This window comes from Sarcophilus harrisii, chromosome 5 (genome assembly GCF_902635505.1).
Source record: "Sarcophilus harrisii chromosome 5, mSarHar1.11, whole genome shotgun sequence".
NCBI lineage: Eukaryota > Metazoa > Chordata > Mammalia > Dasyuromorphia > Dasyuridae > Sarcophilus > Sarcophilus harrisii.
In genome coordinates, this window is record NC_045430.1 from 12,361,728 (window position 1) to 12,388,887 (window position 27,160).

General features: G+C 51.8%; 1 protein-coding gene across 2 annotated transcripts; it reads left to right on the plus strand.

The window, feature by feature from the left end:
• The first annotated feature begins 4,758 nt into the window (after nucleotides 1-4,758).
• On the plus strand, nucleotides 4,759-26,752 carry PDGFB (platelet derived growth factor subunit B). 2 transcript variants are annotated; one of them, XM_023504355.2, is made up of 7 exons: nucleotides 4,759-6,023; nucleotides 16,595-16,691; nucleotides 20,217-20,306; nucleotides 20,590-20,795; nucleotides 21,858-22,002; nucleotides 24,514-24,669; nucleotides 25,280-26,752. In XM_023504355.2, exons 1-6 carry the CDS (start codon nucleotides 5,967-5,969, stop codon nucleotides 24,636-24,638), a joined length of 720 nt encoding a protein of 239 aa, XP_023360123.2. In that variant the 5' UTR covers nucleotides 4,759-5,966; the 3' UTR covers nucleotides 24,639-24,669; nucleotides 25,280-26,752. The 2 variants fall into 2 exon arrangements, with proteins under 2 accessions (XP_023360123.2, XP_031797100.1); XM_031941240.1 differs by lacking the exon at nucleotides 4,759-6,023 and adding an exon at nucleotides 6,158-6,762.
• The last annotated feature ends 408 nt before the right edge of the window (nucleotides 26,753-27,160 follow it).

Here is a 27,160-nt window from a genome sequence, read left to right on the forward strand (position 1 = left end):
GTCAACCCTGGCTTTCTCGTTTTAGGAAGGACATGAAAAAACACTAGAGGGAGAAACTGGGATGGTGACGGGCCTTGGCTCCACAGGAGTCCATGTCATATAAGAAGTGCTAGAAAGAAACAGGCCGTGTTTTCATCCCCTACCCAGGGAGGGATGTGAGAAACTGTCTTGAAGTACGGGAAAAGACCTCCTCGTGGACAAGGGATTCATTAAAGAGGTTTTTTTCTGGTCCTAGAGGGGGTAGAAAGAAGTCGATTTAGATTTGATGTCAGGGCAAGCTTTCTAACCATTAGAGACCCCCCAAAATGATCTGGCCTGCCTCAGGAGGTTGGGGGTCTCCAAAGCGACCATTTGTCGGATATGTTAGAGCCAGGACTTCTCTCATGTACAAGGCCGGATTAGGAGGATGCTGCGGTCTTATTTTATGTCAAATCTGTGATTTCTCTATGATCCTCAAAGACAGAGAATTGTCATTTAGTCCATGACCCGACACAGCAGGTACTTATTTGATTCAGAACACAGGGACACAAATGTCTTCAAGATCACATTCTGCAATATATTCAAACGTGGGCAACTCGAAGATTGGTTCTGATAACTAAGAAACAGCAAAAACTTCCTGTGGGAGCTAAGTCAGGGACACCATCTGCTTGCCCCAGGTCACCCAGGTCATGCACGGGAGAGGATTCAAACCCAGATCTTCCCATTGAACCATCTTGGCTCTAAGCTTGTCCAAGACTGGCACCCTGGGAGAGTTCTGAGTCACATGAGTCCGGCCCACGCCCAGCTCCTCCTTGGCACTTAGCCCCCACCTCGGGGCTCAGAGCTTTTGTAAATGTTTTCTGTCTGCACCTAAGTGCCTACCATAAAATTCACTCCCTTGGGAGCCTGGGGCTGGCCACAGCCCGGCACTTAGCTGCAGGGGGGAGCCATTTTGGCCACACCTCTGACGGTGGAGGTGAGGGGAAAGCTGGGAGAGGAGACTTTCCCTGCGTGGAAGGTAGTTCTCAGGGTCACGGGCCTGCTTTCCGAGAGAACAGTTATATCCCCCTCCTCCTCCAACATCTCCATCCAACAGCTCTCATTTAGCCCAGAATCTAGAGTAGGTGCTAGCTTTGGGATCTAGAGGGGGAAGTGTAAGCACTATTTACACTTCTCCCTTCCCCCCTTCCACTCATCTCCACCCCCATTTTACTGAAGCAAAGACAAGGAAGTTCATTCATTCCAAAAGCATTTATTAAGCACCGACTGAATGCAAAAACAAAAGTCAAATAGGTCCCTGCCCCTAAGGAAGGAGCAAACGACTGGATCACAGATGAGTGAATATAAATGATAAATAAAATCAATCAATGAGCTTTTATTAAGCCCTTACTCTGGGCCAAGCACAAGGACATACAAAGACAAAGGGGCCCTCAGGGAACTTACTTTTTACTGGGGAGAAACAACATGGACGGACATAAATAATATGAGGAAATCACTCAACTGGGATAGGCCCGAAAAGGTTTGTGGTAGGAAGAAGGGGGCATTATATGGAGTGTGAAAGAGACTGGGGACTGGAAGCAGCCACAATGAAGTAGGGTTAAACCTACTAACACTCTCCATTCTAGGAGGGTGAAAGGCACAGAGGTGAGAGATGGCAGGATTCTAACTCAAGATCTTTGACCTTGAATCCAGGGCTCCCTCCCACCCTAGACCCCCACTACAACTAGGCTGTGATTGTGAATGCGAGATGTTCCAGGTGGTTTTGAATCTTGTATCTGTCTCCTGTGTGTGTGTGTGTGTGTGTGTGTGTGTGTGTGTGACCACAGGCAACTTCCTTCCCCTTTGCAGGCCTGTTTTCTTATCTGTAAAATGGTTTGACTTAGATAACCTCCGAGGCCCATCCAACCTTGTGCCATGGCTGCCGGTTCCCCTCTCTGTGACTCAGTTTACTCATCTGTCAAATGAGGGTCCTGGACTCAATGATCTTTTAGCTTCCAGCTAGGAATCCTAAGCCCTATGACTAACCAAGAGCAGAAAAGGTTCTTGGCAGAGAAGGTGAAAACTGGTGACTAGTTTGGCAATTAGGTCATTAGTTTGGGGCCAATCCAGGTTCAATGCATTGAAACTCCAATGTTGACGTTAGAGTGACAGAATCGAATGTTCTGTCGGAATCTGAGATTTCGAGCCGGAAGAGATATCCGAGGTCATTTGGCCAAGTCCCCGTATGGTGCAGGTGGGGAAACTGAGGTCAGAGAGAATAAGTGACCTCCGAACCCCAACCTGGAGCTAGCAGGAGACCTCAGAAGTCACCATTGAGACCATTTGTCCAAAAAGCATCAAGAGACTGGATCAAGTGTGACAAAAAACCACTCTCCCCAGTTCCCACCTTTTCTTCCTTCCTCAAGCCACTGACATAATACAGGGATCATCACCAAGAGTGGGATCAAAATTCCACTTGGATTCCCCACTCCCCCAGCCCAATTACTCCCTTTAGAAAGGAGAGGGTAGAGAATGAGGGATGAGAAGTCAAAGACCACGCCGAGGGCCAGCCAGCCTCTGTACCTGGGGGCCAGACCTCCATGAATCCAGAAGAAATTCAGGAAGCTGGTTAAGCTAAAGAGCATGGAAGATCTGGGCAGCCCAGAAGGGCTTTGGAGTGGATCCAGAGGGGAGCTTGTCAGCAATTCACCTGAGTGTGTGTCAACAGCAAATACAAGACAGCCCCCCAGCTGCAGGCAAGACATGGTGTCCTCGTGTCCCGAGGGAGAAGTGGTTGGAAACCCTGTAGCTTCAGAAGAGATGGCAGAGACCACAGGAATGAGGCAGAAGGTTAGGGTCATTGTGAGAAGGGCGAATGTGGCTGGTGTGGGCACGTGGGTGGGCATAACTGTGGCAAAGTGGTTACAGAAAGCCAAATCGATGTCACACAAGTTCACAATTTCATACACAATCTTTTTTCTTGTTCACTTTCATACACAATTTTTTTTCTTATTCACTAATACACAATCTTTTGTCTTTTTTTTTATACACAATCTTTTTTCTTTTTCACTCTCATACGCAATCTTTTTTCTTGTTCACTTTTATACACAATCTTTTTTCTTTTTCACTCTCATACACAATCTTTTTTCTTGTTCACTCTTATACACAATCTTTTTTCTTGTTCACTCTCATATACAATTTTTTTTCTTGTTCACTTTCATACACAATTTTTTTCTTATTCACTAATACACAGTCTTTTGTTTTGTTCACTTTTATACACAATCTTTTTTCTTTTTCACTCTCATATGCAATCTTTTTTCTTGTTCACTTTTATACACAATATTTTTTTCTTTTTCACTCTCATACACAATCTTTTTTCTTGTTCACTCTTATACACAATCTTTTTTCTTGTTCACTCTCATATACAATCTTTTTTCTTGGTCACTTTTATACACAATATTTTTTCTTTTTCACTCATACACAATCTTTTTTCTTGTTCACTCTCATACACAATCTTTTTTCTTGTTCACTCTTATACACAATCTTTTTTCTTGTTCACTCTCATATACAATTTTTTTTTCTTGTTCACTTTCATACACAATTTTTTTCTTATTCACTAATACACAGTCTTTTGTTTTGTTCACTTTTATACATAATCTTTTTTCTTTTTCACTCTCATATGCAATCTTTTTTCTTGTTCACTTTTATACACAATATTTTTTTCTTTTTCACTCATACACAATCTTTTTTCTTGTTCACTCTTATACACAATCTTTTTTCTTGTTCACTCTCATATACAATCTTTTTTCTTGTTCACTTTCATACACAATTTTTTTTCTTTTTCACTAATACACAATCTTTTGTCTTGTTCACTTTTATACACAATCTTTTTTCTTGTTCACTTTCATACACAATCTTTTTTCTTGTTCTGCTCTTCATACCGGAATGTCTGTGTTTGCTGTTATGTTCACAATACAAAATCAAAGCAAGAAAAAAAAAATGTTAAAAGGAGGAAGTGAACAGGGCATTTGATTGGCGGGTCTGGGGAAGGGGGGGCAGAGAACCAAGGCCCGCTCCTTGGATAAAAGAGAGGCATGTTTGGATTACCTACCACATAGGGTGCTTGATGACTAAAATAATATTATGCCCAAGAGGAACTTGTGGGTTTCCTCTGAATCCAAGGTCTTGCTCACCAAGTAGCTGTTTTTTGGTTTGTGGAAAGGCCTGTTTTGCCCAACTGTGCATATATTATAATGCCTCACAGTATCTCTCCTTTGGTGGAAGATGTAAACAGTACACCATAAGCCCCATTTTATAGATGAGAAACTGAAGTCCCCAGAAGGGTCCAAGAAGGGACCTGGCCAAGACCATTCAGGTTCACTCTTTTTGTGGGGAAGAGGTTGGGAGAGGGTCGAGCCAAGCCAAAGCAGCCTGTCCTCTGGCCCCTGAGGCAGAGGAAGAAGCGGAGAATCTGAGGGAGGGTCTACGTTCTCCCCATCCCACCTTCACTCAGTTTTAGAAGCAGGTGTTGCAGGCGGCAAAGGCTCTTCTTCAGCTTTTCCAGACCACTGGGACCCCAGGGTCCTTTTCCTCCACAGCACGAGAGCCTGTCCACTGCTCCCTCCCCCACCTGCTTCAAGACTCTCCTCCCATCTTCCTTTCCTCTTCCCTCCCCCCCACCCTCTCTTCCTCCCTCCTTGCTTCCCATCTTCTTTCCCTCCCTCCCATCCTCCCTCCTTCCCACCCCCTTCCCAGTCCCTGCCTGCCTCCTCCTTGCCTTCTCCGTGCTGACTTCGGGCCAGCAGAGGAAGGCTGTCTCCACCCACCTCTCGCACACTCTGCCGTCTCCTTTAAAAGCCGGAGCAGCTGAAAGGGTGGCAACTTCTCCTCCCGCCAGCCTGGGCTCTCGGCCCCGCCAAGCTCCCGGGCCCAGCCCAGCCCAGCCCAGCCCAGCTCCGGCCAGCTCTCCTCTCCCGGCTCCCTGCGAAGGGGGGGGTGGGGGGGGATCCCTTTCACGCCAGCAGCCGCGGTCTCCCGAAAAGCCGCAGGACCACGTTGATTTGCCATTCTCAAAGATTTTTTTTTTTTTTTTCTGGCAAAATAAAAAAAATACAAAACCCAGCCCGACTTGCAGGGGCGAAGCTTAGCCGGGGGGCCGCCGCAGCCCAGCCCAGCTCGGCGCTTGTCGGAACCTCCTGGACGAAGAGCAGCGCGCGGACGTCGGGTCCACCTGTGTCCGCCCGAGGCACGGCGACGCGAGCCTCAGGACCCCCCGCCCCCACCCGGCTCCCGGGCCGGCGGCCCCTCCGACCCTTCCCCGGGCTGCAAAACGGAGCTTTTCTCCCCGGCTCCAAGTGCCGCCCCAGCCCAGCCCGAAGGCGCAGGGGGGTGCAAAGGAAAGGAACTGGCCACCCAACTTTGGAAAAGTTTCCGGGGGGCTCCGGCTCGCTGATTTCCCCCTTCTTCGACCACAGATTCTGTGAGATTTTTTTTCACGTCCCCCCACCCCAAATACTGCGATTAATCTAAGCCTGGGGGAGAGGGGATTCGCCCTCTCTCGTCCGTCTTGGGGAGCGCCAACAGGGGTGCCCTTTTTTTTTCCCCCGGAGGGGTCCGGAGCCCCTTGCCCCGCGGCCTACCCCAAACAGCCCCCTACTCTCTCCCCACCCACACCCCGGGGACGGTGGATGCGCGCTCCGGCTCGGGATCCGCCCGGGTAGCGCCCCCAGGCCGCCCCGAGCGCCGGCGCCAGCGGCTGCAGAAGGACGGGGCCAGAGCGGCCCCAGGCTCGCCAGGAGCCGGGCGGGGGGCGACGGCGCCCCGGGGGCCATGCGGCTGAGTGGTGCCGGGGGCGGCGGCGGCACCAGCGGAAAGAGCCCGAGCGCCTGAGCCGGTGGGAATCGAGGCGAAGCGGGCCGAGCGCCAGCACGCACACCCTGGCCTGGAAGCAGGCACGGAGGCGCCCTCCGCCCCTGTGTCCGGAGCCCCGCGGGGCCGGCGGCGTCGGGATGAATTGCTGGGCGCTGCTCTTATCTCTCTGCTACCTGCCTCTGGTCAGCACCGAGGTGAGTGGCAATGGCCCGAAAGGGCTTATGGATTTTTTTATTTATTTGCAGCCCTTGCCCCCACCCTTCGCCCCCTCCTTTCCCGAAGCCGGTGAACTTCCCACCCTTACGGTGCCCCAGCCAAACAGGGCAAGGATTCGGGGGCACCGAGGGGAAAGCGGCCAGCCTGGGGGTGGGGTGGGAAGCAGGTAGAGATGTGCTGGCTTGCGGAGGGTTAATGTCGGCTCTCGGATCCCAAGTTGGGTCGATCACCCGAGTTGCATCTTGCCTCCTCCCTTCCTCGCGGCGCCCCCTCCACCCCCCACCCCCAGCAACAACAGGTCAGAAAAAATAAACAAGTCCCTTTTCTAGCTGGGGGGAGGGGGATCGAAGGCTCAGTCCTTCCTATTACCCGAAACCCTTCCAGCAGGCGGGGAGGGGGGAATATTCTGACTGCAGCTGTTCTCCGTTATGTCCCCTACCTGCGCCCTTTGGGAGGGGGGGGAGCGTGGGGTGTAGGAGGGTCACTGTCCCGTTCGCTAAGACTCGGAGCCCAGGCAGAGGTGGGCGCCCGCCGGGCTGTGGGAACGGGAACGGGAGCGGGGCGCAGTCCCAAGCCCCGCCCCGGTAAGGTAGGTGGGGAGGAGGTGCGGTTGGAGCGGTGGCGCTCGGAGCCGCGGCTCGTCCTCCCTCCCGCATGCACCGAGGCACCGCTCGGGGAGGCGGGAGATGGCGAGATCGCGGAGGCTGGCGAGCGGGGGTAAGGAGGGAGGGGGACAGCGGCGGGGGAGGGGGCGCGGCTCTCTTAAAGCTCCCCCCTCCAGACATTGCCCCCCTCTCCTCGGGCAGAGGCGGGCGTGCGTGCGTCGGAGGCCCGGCTCGTACCTGTGCCTCGCGCCCCCGCCAGCCCGCCGGGTCAGGGCCCGTGGTGGGGAGCGCGCGCCGGCTGCTGCCAATGTTTAGCCGCAGGGGAGGCGGGCCTCAGAAACGTCGGCTGAGAAAACAAATCAGGTCGGATCACTTTTTTTTTCCGCTTCACGCAGTAGTGAGTTGGCCGTTGTGTCGGGAATCCAGGTGGGAAAGGGGCGGGGCGGGCGCGAGGTACCCAGGAGGGGAGCGGGAGGGCTCGGGAGGCGGGCGAGGCAGGCACGGCCGGCTCCCGGGCCTCCGGCTCCCGCAGAAGCCCGCGCTGCTGCAGCGCGCTCCTGCGGCACGGGGGAGGGGGCGGCTGGCTGCGCGGCGGGCTGGAGAGGGGGCGCGGGCCGCGGGGGCGGGGCGGGGAGGCCGGGCCGCCGTCAGCCCACCTCGTTCGGACCTCGGAGTAGCCGCCGCCGCCGCCGCCTCGGTCTCCTTTTGTTCTCCCAGTTCCTAGCAGAGCCCCACCCTGGGGCAGCACCGGGGCCGGGGGTGGGGGGCGGGGCGGGAGCAGGAGGTTCCCCCTTTTTCCCACCCCCATCCCCCACCCCGGCCCGACCCGACCCGAAGCTAGCCGTCGGAAGGGGCCAGCTGCCGCTGCCACCGGTGCCAAGGCGCCCCGGGGACTGGCGGCCCCAGACACAATCACTCACCCCACGCATACCAAGCACGCACGCTCCTGGGCCTGGCAACGCGAGCAGATGGGCACGCACGCACGCCGCCGTGCCCCCCAGCCCCGCACCCCCGCCGCTGCCGTGCCGCGTGCCCCAGATCGGCGCGGCCCCGCAGCCGGCGCAAGGCCCCACCTCTTCCACCCCGCAGTGTCGGGCGGGGGGTTGGGGCCGGGGCTGCGGTTGCGTTGGCGGCGGCAGCGCCAGCCTCGAGACCCACCAACAGGTGGGTCCCATCCGGGCGACCTGGCACGGAGGGCGTGTGGGCGCGAGCGCCGGAAACCCTGCGTTTTCAGCTCTCCATCACTCCATCAGTCTGCCCTGCTTTCCACAGGGACGGGAGGGTCCTTCTGTAGCTTCTCTCCATCCTCTTCCTCATCCCACCCCCACAGGGTCCCTGCCTCCGAAAACTTGAGCCCTGGCTTTGGCAGTTTGGGGACCCTGAGACTCCCATTCCCAGCCCTGTGATCAGGTCTCCTCTTTAGCAAATGGGGCTGAAGAGGCATAATGGCGGAGCCAGATGGACTCAGTCAGGAGGGATGTTGGTGTTGAATTGATGGTTCCTAACTGTGTAATTGCGGAAGTAATTATTACTGCCAGGAGATGAGAAAGAAGCCTCTAGAAATATATTGGGATCAGCCTGGGGGTGACGGTGTAGGAGCTGGGTAAGTCTAGGAGTCAGTCAGGGCCTGGGTTCACTTCCCTAATGAAATAAGAAGCAAGTACCTAACCTCAGTTTCCTCACCTGTCAAATGAGGGATCTGGACCAAATGGCCTCTAAAGGCTGGCTCAGGTGTTAGCTAACATGCTGCCTTTTATCCCAGGCTGCCAGAGCCAAAATGGGGCCAGCTCTGCCAGATCCAAGGCAGCCAGCGCTCTAAGAAACCATTCTCCCCTGCTCGGGGTCCTGGGGCCGTATTGTACCCTTTCTAGTAGTGTGACCTTGGATATATCACTGCTTACCTGCCCCACCCCTCCCTAGCCACTTCCCTAAAATAAGGGATGTCCCCAAGCTTCTCAGAGTGCTGACTTTCTGTGATTTGTCTGGTGTAGTTTCCTTCCCTAGAAGGAGCATGAGCAGAGATGTCTCTAAGCTCCTGGCATAGCCTTTGCTCCTGCTTCTGCTTTTTATTTTTAAAATGAGCTCATCTCCGTCTGAGGGGGGAAGTCTGCAGGGCAGCTCCATAATCTGATAGGGCCTTTTACAGTTTCTGCCACCTTTTTCTAATGGGAGCTATTTAGCCCTGCCACACTAACCCTGGGACAGAATTACTCTGTCCTGCTATGGCTCCCCCACTCTCGTGGTCCTCTAGGGCTTGCCTTACTCATGGCAGCATCATAGCAACTCCCGATGGAGGAATTGAGACCCAGGATTGCACGTACACACCAGTGGCAAGCCATGAACTTGGCCTTGGATTAAAAAGCCCATCGAGAGTTATAAAAGGAAAAAAAAAAAAAAAGAGTTGTAAAAGGAGTGTCATCTTTCTCTGTAAGATGCTTTCAGAACCATCCTGGGGCCACTCTGGGAGGAAACAGGTAGGAGAAAGAGGGGAAGGAAGTTGTGTGTGTGTGTGTGGCCATCAGCTGATGCCAGCTCTGGAGAATGACTACAGCCCTCATGTGACTTGCGATTAGCACCCTTTTGGGTCACAAACTCCGAGCTGCTAGGGACCTCGCAGGCCCTCCCACAGCCCAGAAGCAGGCCTCCTATCACATCCTTTAGCAGACGCTTGAAGGCTCTCTAGGGAGGAGGATGCCTTTAGCTTTGGAGGCTTCCCAGCCTTCCAGTGGATGGCTCAGATTTCTGGAAAGCTTTTCCTGACCTGCCTCCAGAGCATCCCCCAATCACCCGTGAGCCCAGCAGAACAAAGCTAATCTCTTTCTCATATGGCCATTCATCAGCTCCTTGGGGTCGGCCTCCAAGTGTTCCTTATTCAGACAAAATGGCCTTCATCCTTACAACAGATTCTGATAGGTCACAATCATCATCACCCCCTTCTTATCTCCCATCCCCCAAATTGGGCACCCAGAACTGATCACAATATTCCAGATACAATTGTCTGGGCTCAAGGGCTGGAGACCATGGATGGGATATTTCTAGTTGTGAAGCTTAAATTTGCATTGATTAATCTTTCCTTGATTTGCTTGATTGTCAGGCAGTGACACAGAGAACTGGGGAGGTCTTTGGGGCATCTAGTCCCCGTAGGCTATGCTTTTCTTTTTTTTTTTTCTTTTTTTGCTGAGGCACTTGGGATTAAGTGACCTGCCCAGGATCACACAACTAGGAAGTGTTCTGATTCACATTTGAACTGGGTCCTCCTGACTTCAGGGCTGGTGCTCTATCCACTGCACTTCCTGGTTATGTTTTTCTTGACTGGGCTGCCCTGAGATGGGAAGAGGGGACATCACCCTATCCCTGGTTAGAATTGGTTCCCCAAAACTTTTTGCAGAGAAGAGAGCATGGACCTTCCCCCAGCATAGAGAAGGAGGAACACAGATTAGACCCCTTTCAAACAGGGGGGAGAGAGGAGAAACAAGTGAAGTTTAAAGGTCTCTTTGGAGAGTTTGATACATTGAACTTCCCTGGAGGGCTATGTTGTAACTCCAGTGGGTGAGGGAGCTGATTGGACTGAGAACCCACCAGCTCAGAGAATGGAGGCAGCCAGGTGAAGTGCTCATGGTTGGGTAGAGCCTCCCTCCACCCTGAAGGAAGAAACATTTGTATCTTCTTTTTAAATGATTTATTGTAACTTTTAAAAGCGATTACCTCCCAGTGACTAGACCCAACTCTCACTTGGCCATGGAAGCCTTGCAAACAAAACTCCCCATGACTGGCACTGTATATCCCATTCTGCAGCTGTAGTCCTCCACCTCTCCCAGCAGGGAGGAGGTATGTTTTTGCTTCAGTCCTGGTACCTGGCAGGGCATGGGAATGGCTTTATAAGATCTGATGGAGCAGCAGCTGCCCCATCAGGAGTTTGGAGCCTTGTAAAAGTGGGCAGAGGATGCAGTGACCAAGCTTTGGAGAGGCAGTAACAGGGAGAAGAGAGCGGGGAGCCTGGTAAGGGGGTGAGAAGATTAGGAAGAGATTGCCCAGTCCTAGGGATCTTGGGTAGAAATACCTGAGAATACTAAGATGGTAGAGCTGGTTTCCACCTTGGAGATTATCTTCTCCTTTCATGGGGTGGGGGTGGGGGAGGCTCAAAGAAATGAAAGGGATTTTACTGTGTCGACCCCCTACCCTACCCCACTCCAGAGTGAATAGGGGCTGTCCCCAGCTGCTGTTTGAGATTATATGGAATCTAAGGCTAGGAAGGAAAGAAGGGAAGGCTGCCTTTGGGGCTTTCATCAAGCACCTATTAAGCACCTTCTGTGTGCATGCAAGTTTATTTTTGTATGCCTTTGGAATACTTCATCATCTAAGGCTGGGAAGGAAGGAAGGGAAGGCTGTCTTTGGAGCTTTCATCAGGCACTTATTAAGCACCTTCTGTGTGCATGCAAGTTTATTTTTGTATGCCTTTGGAATGTCTTTGGAATACTTCACCTTCTAAGGCTGGGAAGGAAAGAAAGGAAGGCTGTCTTTGGGGCTTTCATCAAGCACTTATTAAGCACCTTCTGTGTGCATGCATTTATTTTTGTATCTGTCTGGGTCCAGAGCAGTCTTTGGGATACATGCAAAGAGGTGTGGAAACAAATATAGTCCCTCCCCTCAAGGACCTTACAGTCTAATGGGGGTAATGTCATCCCTCTCCCCAACTCTTTATTAGGGAGGGGGGAGAAAGTATGAGGGCAAAGCAGTCCTGAGCCATTTTCAGAGGGAGATGAGGGATTTCCCCTTTCTCTCCCAGTAGGCGGTGGCCTTGGTGACTTGATGTGACAAGCAGGGATGGGGGAGAGCCACGGATGGCCCCGCCCAGCTCAGGTGCTGGAGGGGCGGGGGTAGAGGCAGCCACAGTGTGTGTGGCTTTGGCACCGGGTGCCCGGCAGGTGGGTGGGGGATCAGGCCTCTTTGATGGGGCGGCTTCTCTTCTGAGCGAGGTAATTACCCTGCCTTGATCCATGCGGCCTCTCTCCTTTGGCTTGCAGGGAGGAGGGAGCTGTTTAGCTTGGCCCATATGTCTGGCTTAGCCTCAGGTACCTGCCTGTGTACCTGCCTGCCCGCCTGCCCCACCCTTGCCCCTCTCCTGGCCACTACCCCAAGCCTGGGATCAGGTAGAGCCGTGTGATAACATCAGGGATTGGCAGTCTTTGGGCCTGGCCCCAAGTGACACCCCTCTCCCTTTCTGGAGAGGGAGGGTGCTCTTTGGCCCAGCTGTGCTAACAGTGTTAGTCAAGTCACCAGCTGCTCTCGGGAAACCTGGGCCCCTGCCGTCTTCCCCCTCCCGAGTCGGGCAAGCAAGCTGGTCCCTGCTCCCCAGAGCTCTGCCCTGGAGCAGAAGGAGAGCAGTGTTTGGAATCAGAGGGCCTAGTGGTCTTAGGGAAGTCATCCTGTGCCTCAGTTTCCCCATCTGTAAGATTAGGTCTGTATTTGTCACATTTTTGTGATAGGATGTATGGTACCGTTTCATGTAGAATCTGTGGCTTGAGGGCCTAAGGAAGTTCATTTGGAGGGGCATTGGGCTAGAGGGCCTCTGCAGGGGCCTCCAATCCACTCTTTCCTCTTCCACAGTCCAGAAGGGGCTGGCAGCTCCCTCAGCCTAGTGACCGAGTGCCGCCTCTGGCTGGAAGCCCTGGTTATCCTTGGGTGGCCACTGAAGCTCAGAGCTGAGAGAACATTAGGAGAGCAACATGGTCCACTCCGTGTTGAACCAGTTTGTCTCTGCAAACCGTACTTTATACCAGGTTGTTTGACCTTCGCTTGATTGCCGCTGGCAGTAGCTCAGTCTGCTATTGTACAACTCCCAAGGCTAAGGAGTTCATCCTCTATGGGAGCTTAATCCTTTCTCCCTCTAAGTTCCACCTGTTGTTTCTCGCTCCATACTCTGGGGCCAAGCAGACTTTTAGAGTCTTACATCCTTCCCTTCTTTGGGCTAAAACTTTCCCACTTCCCTCAACTGATCCTTCAATGGTAGTCTTATGACTCTCTTCCTCATCCCGGAGGCCAGTGCGTCAACATCCTTCCTAAACGGTGGGCTGCAGAACTCGTCCAGCCCTCCGCATGTGGTCTGGCCGGGGCAGGGATCAGCAGGACGCTCAGCACCCTCGCTCGGGATCTTCCTCCTTCCTCTCGTCGGAATCTAAGATCCAATGGGCTTCTTTGGCCACCGTGTCACGATGTTGACCCATTGACCGTCTTAGGACCTCCAACTGGGGTCACCCATTAACTAATACGTGTGTGTGTGTCTCCATGGGGACCAGTGAGTTTGATATAAAATATGGATAATGTAATTGAGAAAGTCTATATCTTCTACTTTTTCTTTTCTCCTTCTCCCCCTTCTCTTCTCTTTTTGGGGGGAGGGAGATTGGGTTTCCCTTTGATGACCAAGCTCAAAGTACATTGACCACTCACTGACTGGCCCCATCACTGATCAACATGGCTGCTTTGATTGGCTTAGTTTGTGCTAGTTTATACCTCCTTACCCAAGCTCAATCCAATGGTCTTGCCTTATGAGGATTAAGTAAGATGGTACATGTAAAGTTCTCTGGGAGTGAGACTTAGGAGGAGGAGCCTAATTTGGAGGGAGGAGTGATCATTCTTGGGGGATTCAGGGGTCCTTTGGTGGAGGGCCTAAATTCTGTTAGAATTTAGAACAAGGAATATCCTTAGAGAATGGTAGAGGAGGGAGGGAGCTTAGAACAGGGGGTGTCAGGGCTGGGAAGGGGCTTAGAACAGGGGATGTCAGAGCTGGGAGGGAGCTTAGAACAGGGGATGTCAGAGCTGGGAGGGAGCCTAGAACAGGGGATGTCAGAGCCAAGAGGGAGCTTAGAACCAGGAATGGTAGAGCTGGGAGGGGGTTTAGTACATAGGATATTAACATTATGTACAACATCCAAATTGGAAAGGACTTCATGGACCCATTTGTTGGTGCATATTTATTAGGGGGTCTGGAGTAGGGAGATAAGGTATCCATAGATGTATATGGAGGAACTAGGAGGGAATCTTGCAGGAGGAGGACAGGGTCCCTAGTTTGACCTAGAATGGTTGTACCTTTGTACATCCTCTGAGCCGAGTGGGGCGTCCAGCCCAGATGCCTTGTCTGGCCTCAGGCATAGGGGGGACGGTTATACCCTTACTGGCCACTCCTGCAGCTCTCTGGCCCCTCTTCTCACGGCTTGAAGCCCCAACAGGCTGCTGTACCACCCACCAACCATCCTGGCCCCTATGCCCCACTGCAGGTAGCTGTCGGGGACTGAGTGGAAGCTGACATTCCCAGCATCCCCTGCTTTCTCCCATCCCCTGCTCTTCTCCACCACCCCTTCCCCCTCAGTCACTGGTTCAGGGCTCGGCTGAGAAGCCGAGGCCTGCTGAACCTTGGAGGACTGAGTTCCTGCCTCTGGAGACCCAGAGTTCTGCCCTTGGCCCCATTCCCTTCCCCACCCCCACCCCAGCCTATATTTCTAGAACCAAGTTATGGGAAAACAGCTCCTCCCCCCTGCGCTCCACCCTCCTCCAGCCTTAACTAAACACCAGGAACTAAAGCTGGAGTCAGTCAACATTTACTCTGTGTCTGCCCTGCGCGGGCCTGCCCCAAGCTGCCGGGGGCTGGAAGACAGACCGGAAAGCTCGGCCTGGCCATAGTGTGAGTCCCTGGTTGCGTGATCTTGGACTAGTCCCTTCCCTGGGTCTGTCTCCTCCTTAGCAGAATAAGATGAGCGGGTCCTGGGTCCTCCTCTCTTGGGCAGGCACTTACTAATCCGCCCCCCGATGGGGCTCAGGGCTTGCCCTCCAGGGAGGGGAATGTCTTCTTGCCAGCTGGTCCCCGCGGGCTGGCCACGTCACCCTTCTGACCCTCGGTCTCTTTTTCCAGAATGCCCAATCTACCCACTTCCTCACTGCCCACTTCCTCATGGGCGTCTCATGCAAAGCTCTTGGTAAAAGGCAGGATCAGCTGTTATGGGGGGCGGGGAGCATGAGGAGGTGCTTCCACCTGTGGCCCCGGAGCCAGCAGAGCTGGGACCCGAGTCCTGCACGTCGCTCCTTCCTCCCTGACTAATTGGCCTAAAGTCCCTGACAGAACTCGGAGGAGACCTCTCAGTACAAGGCAGAACGGCTGCAGAGTGTGCAGTGGGCAGGGTGCATGGTGTGTGTGAATAAGTTTGTGACTATGATGTGTGTGTGTCAGTGAGTGTAAGAGTGTGTGTGTAAGAGTGAGTGTGTCAGTGTGTGTAAGAGTGAGTGTGTAAAGGTGTGTGTAAGAGTGTCAGTGTGTGTGTATAAGAATGTGTCAGTGTATATGGTGTGTGTGTGAATGTGTGTTAGTGTGAGTGTGCAAGAGTGAGTGTGTAAGAGTGTCAGTGTACGTGATGTGTGTCAGTGTGTGTGTAAGAGTGAGTGTGTAAGAGCTGAAAGAGCGGCCTTTCCCATCCGTGAGGGCTGTGGACCTGTTCATTCCTCTGGCCTCCTTTCCCTCTCCTTGGAGACTGCTCTTGTTCCCCAAGCCTCCTTTTCTCCCCCTCCACCGTGGGGGGTGCTGGAGCTGCGGTGGGCAGTGAAACCTGAATCCCCGGGATGGCCCAGGATGGCCCATGATGTCATAGGGCCCTTCGGATGCTTGCGATATGATATTGTAGGATGGATGGCTTCCCTGGGAGAAACTGGGACATGGGTGGGGAATGGTTCACCCCCTTATTCGGTTTCATGTGCTTCGGGGGAGAGGCCAGAACAGGACTCTGAAAATAGTCTTGGCTGGACACCGGGAGAAGGCGGATTTCAGGCCTTGGGGGTACCTGGGAAAAGAACTGCCCTCTCACGCAAGGGGCTTCTGTCTGCATTTTCAGTGATAAGCATTTATTAAGCACCTACTACATGCCAAGCACCCTGCTCAGGGGTAGTAAAAAAATATGGGATACTTTGAACTTTAAGGGAAAATGAAGGGACTTAAGGTAGGAGGACTGGATTCAAATTCTCCTCTGCCACTTGCTGCTTGTATGACCTCAGTTTTCTTATCTGGAAAATGAGGTGATTGAGCCAACGGGGAGCCACCACAGATCAGTTTCCTCATCTATAAAATGGGCTGGATGCCGTGAGGTCAGATCTGATGTTGTGATCTGAGTGGGCCTCTACTTTCTAACCTGAAAGATGAGGATTTGGGGTGCCACCCGTGCGTCCAAAGGGTGGAACGAGGTAGGATATGGCAGGAGATCTCATGGGGTGGGAAGTCTGGAACTGAGAGGAGCTTCACAAAGGAGACCGCCCCTGAGCTGGGGAGAGAAGGATTTCTGAAGGGGCGGGGAAGAGCTAAAGCGTCCCAGGCCCAAAGGGATGGATACAGAGGGAGCTCAGGGAACGACTGGCCAGCTTGCCTCGGTGGACAGTGTTTGGTGGGCAGCAGAGATGGGGCAATCGTTCCCCATCAGGTTGGAGAGCTCCTATGGTTTATCCTGGGGACAACAGGGATATGTCTAGAATATACAACTAGAAAATGTAATATATGACATACATATATGTGTATGTGTGCATGTATTGTTATATAATAAAATAAATTTAAAAAATAAAGAAAACAAAAAAAAATTAAATCAAATTTCTTTAAAAATTGTGTGTCAAATTGGGCTCCCTCTAAAGCGTTCTAGGACCATAATGGCTCTCGAACTGGCATCTAGGCCAACCCCCTCATTTTATAATTGAGTAAATTGAGGTCAAGGGAATAAGTGCCTTGGCCAGTGAATGCAGACCCGGCCTTCAGCATCACGGTTTCCCTTTCGGGTGTATGTCTGTCCTTGTTCCCCCTCTCCCCGCCCCCGCTGGCACTTCCCAGTCTGTCATCCTCCTGGTGCCCGACTGTTATGTCTCACTCCTTCCCCCACCCTTTCCAAGCTCACGCCTTCCTGTTTGTCTTTGCCTGGCAGGGGGACCCCATTCCCGAGGAGATCTATGAGCTGCTCAGCCACCCCTCGCTCCGATCCATCAGTGACCTCCAGCACCTGCTGCGGATAGACTCCGTAGGTAAATCCAGTCTGCCCGAACATCCCACCCTTTCCCCTCCCTCCAACACCCCCCACGAGGGCCAGGGGCCAAAGGTCCATCATTTAGAATCCACCTGATTTTCCTTCCCAAGCCACAGTAGTAGGAGGAAGACTATCTTAGCTCCAGTATTTCTTGTAGCACTAAACTTAGGATCTCCATATTTCAGGGTCCCTCCCAGGGACCCAGAGATGTCTATTTGCAGCTGGTCAGGGAAGGCACGTGGGTAATGAGAGAAAAACCTACCTTGATGTAAGAACTGGACCGAGGCCCAGGAACAGGGAGGCAGCAGAGAAGCTGATCTTGGAGCTAAAGGGTGGGATGCCCAGTGGGCAAAGGATGTGTCCAGAGCTAGAGTTCTTGGGAAGAAAGCTGCTATAGCTACTACTTGTGTGACCAGGACAAGTCCCAGGCTGTAGGGTGGGCAAAGGATGTGCCCAGAATGATGGGGGCCTGGGGAGAAAGCTGCCATATCTACTACCCCATGACCCTGGGCAAGTAATCTCCATTGCTACCTATTTAAAAACGATGAGGACCTTAGACAAGGGGATGTCTCTTGAGATCTGACTCTGATCCGGGTGGATTTGGAAGTGAGTGGAAGGGAGGGGGGCGGGGATGGCCTCTCTAGGTAGGAGAGCCTCCCTGGCTCAGCTGGCCACTAGCCCACGCCGAGGTCCCTTGGGGACACCTGGCTAAGCCTGAGGGCAACCCTGCCCCAGCCGGAGCCCAGATTTCAGGCACGTGCTCCTTGGCACACACGTGCCAGGGCCGGCGGGCTGGGTCAGGAATGTATTTATAAACTCGGTCTTCAGGGCAAATTCCATTCCCTTCTAACCCCTACCCCCCCCCAACAGCTTCTCCCTTCCCCCCCCCCCCCAGCTCTCCTTCTCTCTAGGGTTTTGTCTGTTTGTAGTTTTGTGATTTTTACCGAGACACTATCTATGGAGGAACAGAATTTCCTCCCTTTGTTCCCTCTACCAGGCGGCCCACTGGCGTCCTCTCAAAGGCATTCTCGCTCCCTTTCAAACCGACCCGCTCTTGGTGGGGAGCGGGGGAGAGCGGGAGGGGGCACCAGCTGTGCTCACCTATTGTTTGCCCTGTTGAAAGGAGACAGGGTCTCCCCACCCAGCGGCGGTCTCCTCCACCTCCCCCTCAGCCCCGTGCCCTTGCGGCCCACAGCCACACAATGGGGCCGCTTCCAAATTTAGCCATCCCTCGACCATCAAGACCTCCTCCACCTCCCAAGTGCCTCCCGGCCTTCCCACAGTCCGCTCACAGCTGAAAGCTGAATGGTGGAATAGGGCGGAGGCCGGTGGGTGTCCAGAGGGCAGTGGCAGAGTCTCGGTGGCAAATTTGGGGGGCTGTTTATTTTCTGCCTAATTCTCCCCTCTATCCATCTCTTTCCCTCTCTCCCAACCCCCAGGGAAATTCTGCAAGAGAGAGGATGGAGACAGACAGACAGAGAGACAGACACTGTGTCATGGCACTAATTGGGAGGAGAGAGATGCATCTAGCAGGACATTTTCTAAACCCCTGAGTGAGCAGCTGGAGCAGGGAGCTGTAATCTTGGCCTGAAGGGACCTACTTAGCTGGACCCTGAACAGGGCCCCGCCATGGCCAAAGGCAGGCCCCAGGGAGAGCTGGGAAGGTGTAGGAGTGGGCCAGGAAGCCAGGGATCAGAGGATTTATCTGTACTTTTATAGGGGCTGAAAGCAAGGCTCAGAAAAGGCAGGTCACCTGTCTGTCGCCATCAAACACTGAGTCCTAAGGCTGGCATTGGAACCCAGATCACCTGCAGGGGAGTGTGCAGGGGGGGTCCCTGTTCTGACACAATTTATCCACAACTCCCTTCTCTGAGAACTAAGTGGTTCATGTCTGACTTTGCTTTTTGATCTCCCCTTGATGCTAATCATCTGAAAAATGGGGATAATAGCACAGCGTTGTTGGGAGGACCAAATGAAATCACGATCTATCATAAAGCACTTACTATGTGCTTTGCACATGATAAACACTATGTGCAATGGTAGCAAATATTATTATTATTGAATATATATAATATTGAATATTATTATTAATCAACCAACAAAAATTTAATGAGCGCCAGGCTGGGTGCTGGGGCTACAAAGACCCCAAGTGAGACATTTCCTGTCCTCTGGGCGTTTCCATTCTAGGGGTATGGGGTGGGGAGAAGCCCCATGATTATAGAGCTGACCTTGGGCTCAGGATTGGCTCTGATGCTTCCTCCCTGTGTGACATTCGGTAGCATGTAGCCTCCCATGTCCTTGAAGAAGGTTGGGTCAGATGGCATGGCGGGGGGAGGAAGCTTTGTGGCTCAGGAAAAGCTTCTTGTAGATGATGCTCAATTCTTAAAAGGTGGTAGAAACTCCCAGAATCCTTCAGGATTCTAAGAATGAGAGCTTACTAGTCAAAGGCATGGAGGCCAGCATTGAAATTCTGCTTGTGAAAACCAGGGGCTGAAGCTCCTGACTCCCCACCTCCAGCCCCCATCCAAGACAGCTTTAGCCTGGTGACCCAGTTTGGGGAAACGCCTCTCCTCCCAGTCTTAGAAAGGCAGGAGGTTTGGAACCCAGACACTTAAGAGTAAGGAGTTTCTCTCTGAGCCTCAAACTCTCCAAACTTACAATGGGGACAGTGGTTCCTGAAGCAGTCATTTCATGGGAACTGTTGCACAGACAGTGTTTTGTTGCTCCCAAGGCTTTGGAGAAGATGTAACCCAGTGGTCCTTTACTTTCTGGCCTCCCCGGCAGAAGAGAATGATTCACATTCAGTCCACATTTATGCTAGGACCTTTCCTCTATCTGGGGGACAAAAGCACTGATCCCCTAATATCCAGTGCCCGGCCAGCCGACTCCCGGTCCGGACCTCCCTGGGATGGCCTTCTGCTGGGAGAATTCTCCATAACCAGTGCCCAGGACCAAGAACACTGCCCTTCCTCCCCCCTCCACCCAAGTTCAGCTCCCCCCTGGGGATTCTGGGAATTTCTCCATTCAGCACTTCCTGTGGGAAAGCAGGGGGAGATGGGGGCACTGGCAGCTAGTGAATGCTCAGGGTCCTTGCACCCGCCTGGCCTGGGGGACCGGAGGTTTCACTTACAGTAGCAGAGGGGAAGGGCTATTTTTAACTCCATTTCTATGGGTTCTGGCCAAAAATGTGACTCCCTGACAGAGGGTGGGGTTGGCAGCCCCGGGGGAAGAAGGCTTGACTTTACCAACCCTGTAACTGCTGCCTCCACCCCTCTCTCCCTCACCCACAATCCCATTAGGGGTGAGGTAGGGCGTCTTGGGTAGAATATCCTGGCTCCGGAGACCCTCTAGTCCAAGCCTCCCATTTGATGAATGAGGAAACTGAGACCCAGCCCAGAGTCACGCGAGTAGCCAGCCCGTGCCCCTTCTTGTACCTGATGGTACTGGCTGTGGTGAAACGGAGACCCTCGGTTCTCAAGACCCCCAAGCCCACCGCCCGTCCTGATCTTGTCTTTCCTTGCAGAGGAGGATGTGGCCGAACTGGACCTGAACCTGACTCAGGCGCGTTTCCCCAGTGAGCCGGCCAGCCTGTCTCGCGGAAGGAGGAGCGTGGGTAAGGAGGAGGGAAGGCCGGGGGCCCACAGAGGCTGGAGAGCCCCTCCTCCTGGGGAGCTGTGCCTACCAGCTGGGGGATGGTCAGCTTTCCTCACTCTGTGGGTGAGGAGGGGGCTTGCAGCCCCAGGTCCGAGGCACGGGGGTCTCCGGGGGCCCAGGGCAGTGCTAGGTGACTCGCCAGCCTTCGGAGCATGAGAACCTCACTCGCTTGGGGCCAGGGTGGCAGCTTCCCCACGGGCTGGGCCCCAGAGCACTCTGTCTCACCCAGCCTTCTTCCCCAGCGGCCGTGACTGTGGCCGAGCCAGCCATGATCGCCGAGTGCAAGACGCGGACGGAGGTGTTCGAGATCTCCCGGCGCCTCATTGACCGCACCAACGCCAATTTCCTGGTGTGGCCGCCCTGCGTGGAGGTGCAGAGGTGCTCGGGCTGCTGCAACAACCGCAACGTGCAGTGCCGCGCCACGCAGGTGCAGCTCAGACATGTACAGGTGGGCTCGCATGAGTGAGTGCTGACAGAATGTGTGGTGATAGTGTCATACACAGTGTAACCCGTTACTGTAATATAATATCAACATAATACATCATGTAATCAATGTGTCGCTATATGATATTAATAATAGCTCAGAATGTTATAATGTGTTAATATAAGATTGATTATATAATGTATTATGCTACTAATATACTAAGTCAACATAATATAATGTATAACATGTTAATATATATTATATTAGCACATTAATTATATGATTTATATTATTCATATTATATTAGCTATTATGATTATTCTTCTGAGAAGGGCAAGGAACAAGGAAATCCTCATCTCACCGAGATCAAATGTACATTAAGTGTGTTGTAAATTCTACCATGTTACATATTAATTATCCACCCATAGATCCATCATGTAAGGATTTATTGAGAACCTTCTGTGTGCTCTGCTGTTCCCTGCAGCTTTGAAGGAGGCTGGGAATTCTAGCTTCTCCCACTTCCTCCTTGATATTTGCTAGCCATCTCTAGACTGTTTCACTTTCCTTGGGTGTTAATGACCCCTTGAGCAGCCCCATGCCCCCAAACCCAGGTCCCTCTGTCCCGTCGAACCCCCTCCCATCACCCTCACTCAACAGGAGATCCTCACCAGCTGGAACGTTTCCTGGGACAACCGTCCCCCTCTCCCTGATGGATTTCCCCTCCAACCATCTGGAAACAGACACTTGACAGCTGACCCGGCCCCTGACGGGCGAGCCCTCCCCACTTCCTCGCAGACAGCCACCTGCCCCCTCCCTCATCCCCCCCAGTTCACCCCTGTGAGCTTGGCTGGCGTTTTAGGGATCACCGGAGTGAGGATGCTCACCATCTGCATTTCAGCCCGTCTCTGTTCCAGAAATGGAAATGCCTTTTGCTCTTTGTTGGGGGGAGGGGGGAGTTGTGCTGGGGCTGCTGGGCAGTCCTGTTGGATGGAAAAAGCAAAGAGAAGGGAGGACTTTGAACTTCCAATGGAGGAAGGGGTCAGCGTGGGTCTCTGTTCTGTTCTTATTTCCATCCATCTCCTGCAGGTCAGGAAGATAGAAATTGTGCGGAAGAAGCCAACCTTTAAGAAGGTGACGGTGACCTTGGAGGATCACTTGGCCTGCAAGTGCGAGACCATAGCAACCCCCCGGTCCTTGCCCCGGAGCCCCCCGAGCATCCAGGGAAACAGAGGTACGGGGCTCTTTCCCTGGGATGCCAGAGATCGGGGTGGGGGTGACCGCTACGGGCCTGGATCCTTGTAGACATGTCAGAATCCATGGTTAACATCATGGCGACTAACATTTCTAAAGCACTTTGGGGTTTGCTCAGCTGTGCAAGGATGGTTTCATTTGGTCCCCAAGCAACTGTACCAACTTGCCTAGGGCCACACAGCTATTAAATGTCTAAGGCTAGGCTTGAAGTCAGCTTCCTGACGTCAGATCCAGAACTTCATCGCATCGCCCTGGACCATGGCAAAGCCCTTCTGCTTGGTTCTGCTCTCAGGTGCCACAATGGATGCTATCAGCAGAATTTGGAGTTTAGCTCAAATTTACAGCTGGCATTTATTATGTGGAGAGAGAAGAAATAGGGTGGGAGACCAAGAGCTGGGAAGGAATGAGGGGATCTCTAAGGTCCCTCCCAAATTTAACATTCTTTATCCTATCATTGATCTGCTTCCAACATAATTTGGGACAGGTCTCCTCATCGGTACAAGAGGATTCTAATACTCCGTATTGGTGGATAGGATGGATAAAGGAAGACTCATAGTTATGAATTCAAATCTGACTCAGATATTTCCTAGCTGTGTGGGCCAATTTCCTTATCTGTAAAAATGAGCTAGAGAAGGAAATGGCAGTACCTTGGCCAAGAAAATCTCAAATGGGGTCACAAAGAGTCAGACATGACTGAAAAATGACTTAATGGCCACAAATTGTGGGTTAGGGTCAAATGAATGAAAATGAAAAGCGTCATGTAAATGTGAACGTCTCAGGAGGGAGAAAATCGAAATGAGATAGTGGAGGATGTGGATCCAAATCCCAACTCTGCCTAATTACCTTCCCGGGTGATCTTGAGCCCACTCTAGCTTCATCTCTAGAATGAAGAGACCCCTCAGGTACAGCTCTGGATCACAGATCTTAGGAAATGTGGGACTGGTTGACCTGTGAATTTTTTGTGTTTTATGTTTTCTTTTCCTCAATAGAAAGCTCCTTGAGGTCAGGGACTGTGGGTTTTTCACTTGTATAGCCCTGTCTTCTGACACAGGACTCTATAGGTGTTTTTAATAAGTGCTTGTTGAGTTGAATTAAATGAAGAAAGGAGCTGAACAGACCATTTCTCCTGCCCTCTCTTCACCAAGGCCCCACCAGGAGACCTGCAAAGGCACCACATTCTGTGTGTGCTGTGGGTTTGTCAGATATTCTTGAGATTTCTTAAAATAAATTTGATAACATTTATTTTTACATCACCTACATTCCTGAGTATATTCTCTCTTCTTCTGTCTCCGATAGCAACCTTGATTACAAAAGCAAAAACCACGTATCATTTGTTTAGCCAGCCCCCATCAATAGATATCTTTTATTTCCAATTTTTTGCTACCACAAAAGGGTTCTAAATATTTTGTTCTAAATATTTTGGTATTAGAGCCTTTCTTCTTGTCACTGGCCTCTTTGGGATATATACCTTCAACTCAGATCTTCCTGACTTCAGGGCTGGTGCTCTAACCATTGAACTACCTAGTGTCCCATGAGTATGAATATTTTGGACACTTTCTTCAAGGAATTTCAAATTGGTTAGAACAAATCTCAACTCCACTAACAAATATAGAGTGGAGTTCCTGACTTTCCATAGTCACTCCAAAATTCCTTGTTTCTCACTTTTATCAGCTTTGCCAGAGTTCTAAGGTTCAAGATGGAAACTAAGAGTTCTGATTTGCATTTGTCTTATTATTATTATAGTGATTTGAAGTATTCTTTCAGATAGTTGTTAATAGAGTGCAATTCTTTTTTTTTTAAGTTTTAATAGTATTTTTTTTTCTAAATACGTGCAAAGATAGCTTTCAACATTCTCTTTGCAAAACCTTGCTTTCCAAATTTTCCTCCCTCTCTGCAAGACAGCAAGCAATCCAATATAGGTTAAACATGTAGATTGCAATTCTTTTTGAATTATTTCTTCATATCATTGGACTATTTATCTGTTGGGGAATGGCTTTTTTTACTTGTATATTTCTAATAATTGCATATATATCTTGTATAGCAAAGTAACACTTTATGCAAGTATTTCTGTGATCACCTTTTTCCTTTCTTAGGCTAGTTGTATCCATTTTATTCACACTAGTTGTGTCATTTTATTCATTTATTCAGTAAATCATTTTATTCATTTTATTTTCAAAGACACATAATCAAAAGTACCCAGTTTATCTTTTATAATCATCTCTATCCCATGCTTAATTTTTTTTAAAAAAAATAACTTCCAAAGGCAGCTATGGAAGGTACCTTTAAAATTCAGGTGATGTTCCCCTTTTGAGTTTGTTGTGGTGTAGGGTGTTGGTCTAACCCTAATTTCTGCCAAATCGATAGCCAGTTTTCCCAGAAGTTCTTGTCACTTAGGGTGTACTTTCCTGTGCCATTTATGGTCTGGAGTAGAGACTTTTTTACTCCCTTGAAATCAGTGAGATGACAGGCTTTTTCTCTGTCCTTCTAACAGGTGGGTCCACCCCAAACAAAGTGACAGTGAGGAGGGTACGCATCCGACGGCCGCCCAAGGGGAAGCACCGAAAGTTCAAGCACACCCATGACAAGACAGCCCTGAAGGAGAGTCTTGGAGCATAGGGGCACCCGCCAGAGAGAGCATGATGGGCAGGTAACGGGAAAAGATGAGGAGCAGGAAACCCCTCCTGCCCAGTCCTTAGGGGATCCCCTGACCCCACTGATTCTTTCTGAGGATAATTCCTGGGTAGGAAATGGGCCAAAGCAAATGGTGTAGTGGAAGGAAAGGTAGGTTTGGAGCCAGAGGCAAAGGTTCCAATCCCAGTTTTGCTGCTAACTCCCTGTGTGACCTTGGGCCAGACACTTCCCCTCTGTGGAGCCTGTGAGAAAGATGGATGGACTGGTCACTACTCTCCCCCCTAGCCCTCTATATATTGGTAACCATGACCTCCCCTCCCCACCTCCCTCCCCTCACTGACCCTGGGCTCTGTCCCTCCAAGCCAATCTCAGGCTCAGAGCTAATGAGACTTCCTTGTCTGACTCTCCCCTTCCCCATTGTACAGATGGGGAAACCGAGGCCCAGGCCAGTCATGTAGGGAGAAGTATAATAGTAAATTTTATATTTGGCTTCAAGGTTCAGTGGGAGGATCCCTGACTCTGGGGTCAGAGAAGCCGGTTTCCTCCCCAGAGTCCTTTGGGAGACCGGGATTGGGGTATGTTCCAGTGGGGCTCTCTGACCCCCATATTCTCCTGTTTGCTTCTAGGTTTATTTAATGTAGTTCTCGTATTGCCCCCATGGGGTTCTTGGAGTGAGAATATTGTTCTTCTTGTCTGTCCGTCTCGATGGCCGACGCGGATGACAAATGGTGCTTCCCCTGCCCCACGGCCTTGCAGTGGATCTTCCATCCCCCCCAGCTCAGCAGCACCCTGGCCCTCTGTGCCCAGCAGCTCCCGGGGGCTTCCAGAGGCCCCAATGCCATCCTTCCCACTGGCAGTGGAGAAGGCCTTTGGCTAGAGGGGCTGCTTCTTCCAGAAGGCCCTGCTGGGGTGAGAGGTGGGACTGTGGACTCAGAGGACTCCAAGCGTTGGCCCAACAAGCCGGATTTTGCCCTAGGACTCGTAGCATCGGCCCAGAGCCTGAGTGTCCCTGACCCTGGACTGGTGGGGCTGCCCGCAGGAACCTTCTTCCCCTGGCCAGCACCCACGGAGCACGGAGCTGGACCCGGCAGTCCCTGTCCCCTCCTGCCCATCCCCTGCTTGATTATTTCACTTTTTATGCACATAATTTGGAAACTGGTTTCTTCTGAAGCGGGTTTTGCCACGGGAGAGCAGCCTGTGGCCTGTGGTGCTGACGGGAGGCTCACCCCCTGCTCCTGGCACGTGGGTGGGCTGTAGAGGGAAGAAGGGCTCAATCCTGTCTCTCACCACTCCCTCCTTCCATTTCTCTGCCCTCCTCATCCTACATCATGGTTGGCCCCAACCTCAATGGAACACCTCCAGCCCTGGAGAGGCAGGAGTGGGAGCGAAGGAGGGAGGAGGGAGGAGAGTGGGAAGATCCCCTAGTCCACCCCCACCCCTGGCCTCATCCCAGCCCCTCTCTAGGTCTCATTTTCCCCATCTGTAAAATGAGAGACTTGGACTACATTACTTCTGAGGTTCCATCCAACTCTAAAAAATCCGTCCCTGAGCATCTTGGGAGACAGAATGCCCCATGTGACCCCATATGTAGCTTCCAGAGGCTGCTGAGTCTTTGAGGAAGCCCCGCCCCCCAAACCTCCCAAGGCCTGATCCCGGGGTCTCCTGGGGGAAGGACTGGGTGGGGATGACTGAAGGGAGGGGCAGGCTTGCCTTCCCATCTATCCCACGTTCTGCAGCTTTCTCTTACTCAGAAACCCGCTTCCTTCAGTTTGTAAAGTTGGTGATTATATTTTTTTTGGCTTTTCTTTTATTTTTTAAATGTAAAATTAATTTATATTCTGTATTTAAAATTGTAAAAAAAAAAATCAAACCATATGACACAAGGACAAATGAACCCACCAGTTCTGTCTCCGTCTATCACCTATGTATCCCCCTTCCCTCCTTCCCTCCCTCCATCAGGGGAGCTGACAGTGGACTGCTGACTGACTCCCCCAAAAGAGTCCTTTGCTCTGAATTTCTGGGTCCCCAGCCCTAAAAGGGGCACAGTCACTCTATTTACCTTTCTCCTCTAGTCCCCAAAGTAAAGTCCTGGATTTGAACTCAGCCTCTGCTGATTGCCAGCTATAAAACCTTAAGTAAGCCACTTTACCTATTGAGCCTCAGTTTCCCCATCTGTAAAATGGGGATATTGGACTGGCTTATCTCTAAAGCTCTTCCCAAATCTAAAAGTAGTGGGACAGATGAAACATTGCCCTAGTCTGTGAGTTCAAATCCGACCTTGGACACTAGCATGTGACAAATCAGTCCCCCACTCTAAAGCTCATTACTTCATGTACCAAATGGGGATAATATTTCTCTCTACCAGAATGGTGGTAGGGATCCCATGAAATGAGGGCAGGGGGCTCTTCCAGGTCTGTGTCTTAAACACTCTGTTCTTAAACAAGGACCAATCTGGGGCTGAGCCCTTCAAACCAAGATGTGACCTGGCCCCAGAACCCCAGAACACT